This window comes from Monopterus albus, unplaced genomic scaffold, assembly GCF_001952655.1.
Source record: "Monopterus albus unplaced genomic scaffold, M_albus_1.0 scaffold29.1, whole genome shotgun sequence".
Classification (NCBI taxonomy): domain Eukaryota; kingdom Metazoa; phylum Chordata; class Actinopteri; order Synbranchiformes; family Synbranchidae; genus Monopterus; species Monopterus albus.
The window spans coordinates 2,721,523-2,726,480 of NW_018127909.1; the positions used below are offsets into that span (position 1 = coordinate 2,721,523).

Below are 4,958 nucleotides of genomic sequence, written 5' to 3' on the forward strand. Positions count from 1 at the left end.
GCGTCTCAGGGATTTTGCATGGCTCCCGGCAGATTCCGTACAGGCTGTAGAAGAAGAAGAATGGGAACCAGCACACGACAAATACGCCCATGACAACGGCGAGGACGAAGGTGAAGCGTTTCTCCCGAGCAGCAGAGACTTTCTTCTGATTGATGGTGCTCCTTCGTTTGCGGCGAGATGAGAACAGCTCCATGGACTTGGAACTGGCACGTGACTTCCTGCTGGAGTACTTGGAGGCGGAGCTGCTCTTCCGGCTGGGCTTCCTATCTTTTTTGTAATCATGCTGTTTGGAGGAGCCGGAACCTTTTTTAGGCTTCTCATCTGATGAGCTGCTGTCATTGAAGTCATCATCATGGTCTGGATGTTTTGGCTCATTTGGCAGAGGGGGTTGAACTGCCTGCTCTTGGCAGTGCCCATTCTCATGTTCCTGGTCTTTTATGCTCCCACCCCTGTTGGACTTTAATGAACTGCCTCTGCCTGGTTCAACTTTGTCCATCCCATTTTCCAGTGGCGAGTCCACATCCCTCTTTTTCTCTGACATTGTTCTGGTCCTGGTCTTTGCCACTTGGTATATCCGGATATAGACTAGGATCATGATAACACAGGGGGCAAAGAATGATCCAATGCTGGAGTAGAGGATGTACCAGGTCTCATCGTTCAGGATACACTGGGGTCGGGTCTCATTGCTGCTTCTTTCCATTGATATGAGTGGTGGGAAAGAGATGATGGCTGAGATCAACCAAACCACCACAATCATCCCTTTAACTCTTTGAGGTGTTCTCTTTAAGTTGTACTCTACAGCCTGTGTCACTGACCAGTATCTGTCCAAGCTAATAGCACACAGATGAACAATAGAAGAGGTGCAGAATAAAACGTCCAGAGCCAGGTAAATGTCACACCAAATTTTACCAAAAAACCAGTAACCCGTAAGTTCATTTGCCAGAGAAAATGGCATGACCAGTGTGGCCACCAGAATGTCTGCACTGGCCAGGGAGACCAGAAAAAGGTTCTGGGGTGGTTTCAGTGCTCTGCTCGTTAAAACGGCGATGACAACCAAGACGTTCCCCACTATGGTAAACAAAATGAGAAAGCTGACAAGTCCAGCCAGACCCCAGATAGCGAGCTGCGTGTACTGGACCGGAGGACTGGTGGAATTAGAGGAGATGTTTTCTGCCCCTATGCCGTCCGCCAGACTGGAGCCGTTTAAAAAATCCATTTTGCGCCTTTTTTAAACTATGATTTCTAAAAATGTAAAATGTGCAGAGATGATATGTAAAGATATACCATTAGGATTTCGACGGCTATTTCAACACAGAAATCTACATCAAATGACATTTTTCTTCTCTCAACACATGCGATCTTCCACATCCTGCATGCAAGTCTTTCCTTAGGAAAAACAGAGAGAAAGAGAGAGCAAAGTCCGTATTCCAAAAGCGCGCAGACTGCTCAGCTCCTCTCCTCACCGCGTCCTCTCCCACCCCGACTGCACCCGCATCTCTCCACCTCCGCCTCCCCGCTGTGTCCTGAGAGAGGTTTGTAACAACCACGTGCTTTTTCTCCATTAGAAAAAACAGCAGCGACCTGCTCCGCCTCGTAGAAGAAATGGGAGCGATTACTGGAGAAGAACCGAAAACGGTTAAATGTTATAAGCTGCCTTTTATAATCAATCATTTATTTTAGACCGCTAACAGGATCAGTGCGAGCTTCTGCTGGAGCAGCGCTTGTTTAATGTGTGTCCCGTTTGGCTGCATTGTCGGTGCAAGCTGGCTGACAGTCAAAAATCGGAGAGCTGATCTGTGAATCTTTGACTTTCGAAGATCTTTTTCCTTACAAGAACCCGCTCCTATTCGTTTTAACCGATGAAGTAAGCAGGAGCAGTCTGTTGTAGGCTAGGGCACATTGCTGTCAGTACAGTCTGTGCGTCCCGGACCAGGGAGAGCGCGCTCTCCTCTGTCCTCCTGTGCGCACACTGGAGGTAAGTATTGTTACAGCCAGCCCAGAGGGAACAGGCGAACACATACCACAAATATAAACATTACATAGGCCTAAACAATGGCCTGTTTGTTATATCTGCACAACCATCAGGTGAATAGATATTCCAGTACTTGAAGTACTGAACATTTGCTCCAATGGAATGAACTAGAAACCTCCGGGTGACCTTGTAGTGGGAACCTTTGGCTACATCTTCTCTGCTCCCTGTCTTTATTAGTTTATAAGGCTGTATTGTTGTAATTGTGCTGATAGGGAGATTACAGGATTGCAGGGTGCATTTGTCCTGTTGTGATGGAGCTGAGTATCACTGGCTTTGAGGGATGTCAAAGGCGCTAAATCATTCATATGGAAAGCATGTGTGGATAGAATAGGGCTTACATGATAAAGTCATTTTCTTGTCCCCTGTGGGGTTTATCACTGGTATTGACAGGTTGACTCTTATCATGACTGACTTCCACATTATCTTTTATCTTATCTGGAGTTATTTATGTCTGCTTTTCCCCCTTGGGGGGGGACGACATGTTCATACACACACAGCAGCCACTCTTCTCCTGTCTCTCTTTCAGTCATATCCCTCTTTCTCTCTGCTTATCACTTTCCCGCACTTTGCAAAGGTTGTTTAAATTAAATCCACTCTTATGAGTAAAATCAGTGCCCAAAAAGCATATGTGAAAAGCTTTTGGTCTTCTTTTTTGCCCTCTGCTTCCATTAACCCTGTCCATCCTGGGTGATGCTGCCTCCTGGAAAAAGCCTGTTTCCCCTGTGGCCTATAGCCTGGTATTAAGTTCCTGGACCAGTGCATTTATTGACAACGTCTCCCAGCTAAGGATCTGCCATTAATCAAAGAGCATTCAGCCATACAGAATTAAAGAGCAGCCACAGCCGCAAGAAATGTTCAAAGTCCAAATTGATCCTCATCAAAGCTGAGGTGAAATGAGGAGGGCTCAGGGGTCAGGTCCATCTGTCTGCATGGGAAACACACTGAGGATGGTGGACAGTCTCTAACTTGTTCCTCTACCCATCCCCCAAACATCCTGCACCTTCTCGTGCTGCCTGGTTAAATTGAAATAAGGCTAGAGTGATGCTGTAGGTCAAAATGGATGCACTCTAAGCTGATTTTGAACAGACAGACAAGCCTTATTAGAGTCATTAAGTCATGTCCTGGGGCCACAGCTGTGTCATTATAAGAGGGGCGCCAGTGAGCAATCTCTGCTATTACTGAGCCCTGTTCTTGTTTCCAACATTATTCCCTTCTCTGAGGAATAAGTTGACTCTTCCTGTCTTTATCCAGAAGTGTTTGGGTTTCAAGGAAACTGTGTTGATTACTTTAATCTCTTTAAATCAAGCTTTTGTACTTTTTTGCTCTTTTCAAACTATTGAAATAATAAATTGTCCTAATTTAGGCGCCATTTCATTTTCTTTTTTTTTGTCATGCTGGTTCAGTCACTACAGCTGTACAAAGTAGTCCTCTTGTTTGTTTCTTGTAACAGAGTGATTCCTGGTTTGCAGTCCTCTGCACTTTTATTTAAGTGCTACACTGCAGCATTTGTGGAACAAAATGGAGGATGTGCCCAGAGCTTTCTATTACAGTTTTTCTCTATCGCTTTCATTCATTTCTCACAACAGAATTGAAGTTTGCAGATCTCCAAGTGCATTTCTCAAAACAACACGTACAAACTGCACAACATAGTGGATAACCGGAAAAAGCGCGTCACCTGCTCAAAATGCTTTGTCTATCGTGCAAAAGTGTGTTTTTTCATCAATCATTGTGTCAGAGGCAGCAGAATCCCATGTCATTTCCTCAACAATGTGAACGTGACAGGCAAAATTATTAGTCATGTTGTCAGTAGAACATCATACTCAGTTTTTTTTATTTACTGTAAACTATACTCAACTCAGGTTTTGATGACTAGAAACCACTAAATTACGGTACTGGTGTGTGTCATAATTTACAGTGTCCCTCCGGTAAAAATAAGAAGTGATTCTTGCAAACCATTGTGCATCAACCAGGTGTTACAGTAATTTACATGGTAAGAATAGATAATTTTCTGAATGATTCCATCTAACCTCATCTAACCAATCACCATCGCCCCACGTTACAGTATACGGAAGAATTGAAACAAATGATCAGACTGTACTCACATTTCTACTGTACTGTCAATAGTGGTACTTACTGTACATACAGACAACAAAGGAAACTATACATAGTCTATTTACCTAGCAATGGAAACATACTGTAAAAAAGACAAAGTGGGAAGAACTATACATGTACAACAGAAGGTAAAGGTGAGATTATGTGGCAGTTTTCCTATGCGTCATGTCGGTCCTGTCTGTTGGGCCACAGATTCTCATCCACATCACAACATATATTTTGTCTTGCTATGCACCGTGGAAAGAATCTTCTTGAGTGCCTAATCCAGCCTCTGCATGCATCTGCTGAGATGTCCTCACATGCTGCATCCATGGCAGCCAGCAGTGTCATCCGCGTATGTGGCTGATGATCATAAACCTTCCACCGCCAAGCCGAGAAAAACTCTTCATTTGGGTTCAGGAATGGGGAGTAGGGTGGAAGGAATTCAATCAGCATCCTGCGGTGGTGGACAAACCACTGCCTGATGTTGTCAGAGCGATGGAAACTGACATTATCACAAATTACTACATACTTTGGTACATCATCTCGATTGAGGTCCCTCTAATCTTCAGGAATGACCTTTCTATAGAGATTGTCTAAGAATGTAAGGAGATGCTGTGTGTTGTACGGTCCCATAATAGGAATATGAGCTAGCACACCTTGGTCTGACATAGCAGCACACATAGTGATGTTTCCTCCCCGTTGGCCTGGGACATCAACAGTAGCTCTCTGGCCGATTAGATTTCTACCACGCCTTCTGCCTTTGGCCAGGTTGAAGCCAGCCTCATCCAAGTATATGAAGTTGTGAGGTGGTTCTCTTCATTAACGAAGGTGA

At 44.5% G+C, this 4,958-nt stretch overlaps 1 protein-coding gene across 2 annotated transcripts in view; it reads right to left on the bottom strand.

Moving 5' to 3' along the window:
* The window catches only part of adra2c (adrenoceptor alpha 2C), a 3,446-nt gene extending 1,553 nt beyond the window's left edge, over positions 1-1,893 (bottom strand). The window contains exon 1 of one of the 2 annotated variants that reach the window (XM_020596017.1): positions 14-1,893. In XM_020596017.1, coding sequence (XP_020451673.1) covers positions 14-1,216 — 1,203 coding nt within the window. In that variant the 5' untranslated portion in view covers positions 1,217-1,893. Of the gene's footprint in view, positions 1-9 lie in introns of both variants that reach the window. The other variant, XM_020596016.1, reaches the window with a different exon arrangement.
* Positions 1,894-4,958: the final 3,065 nt, after the last annotated feature.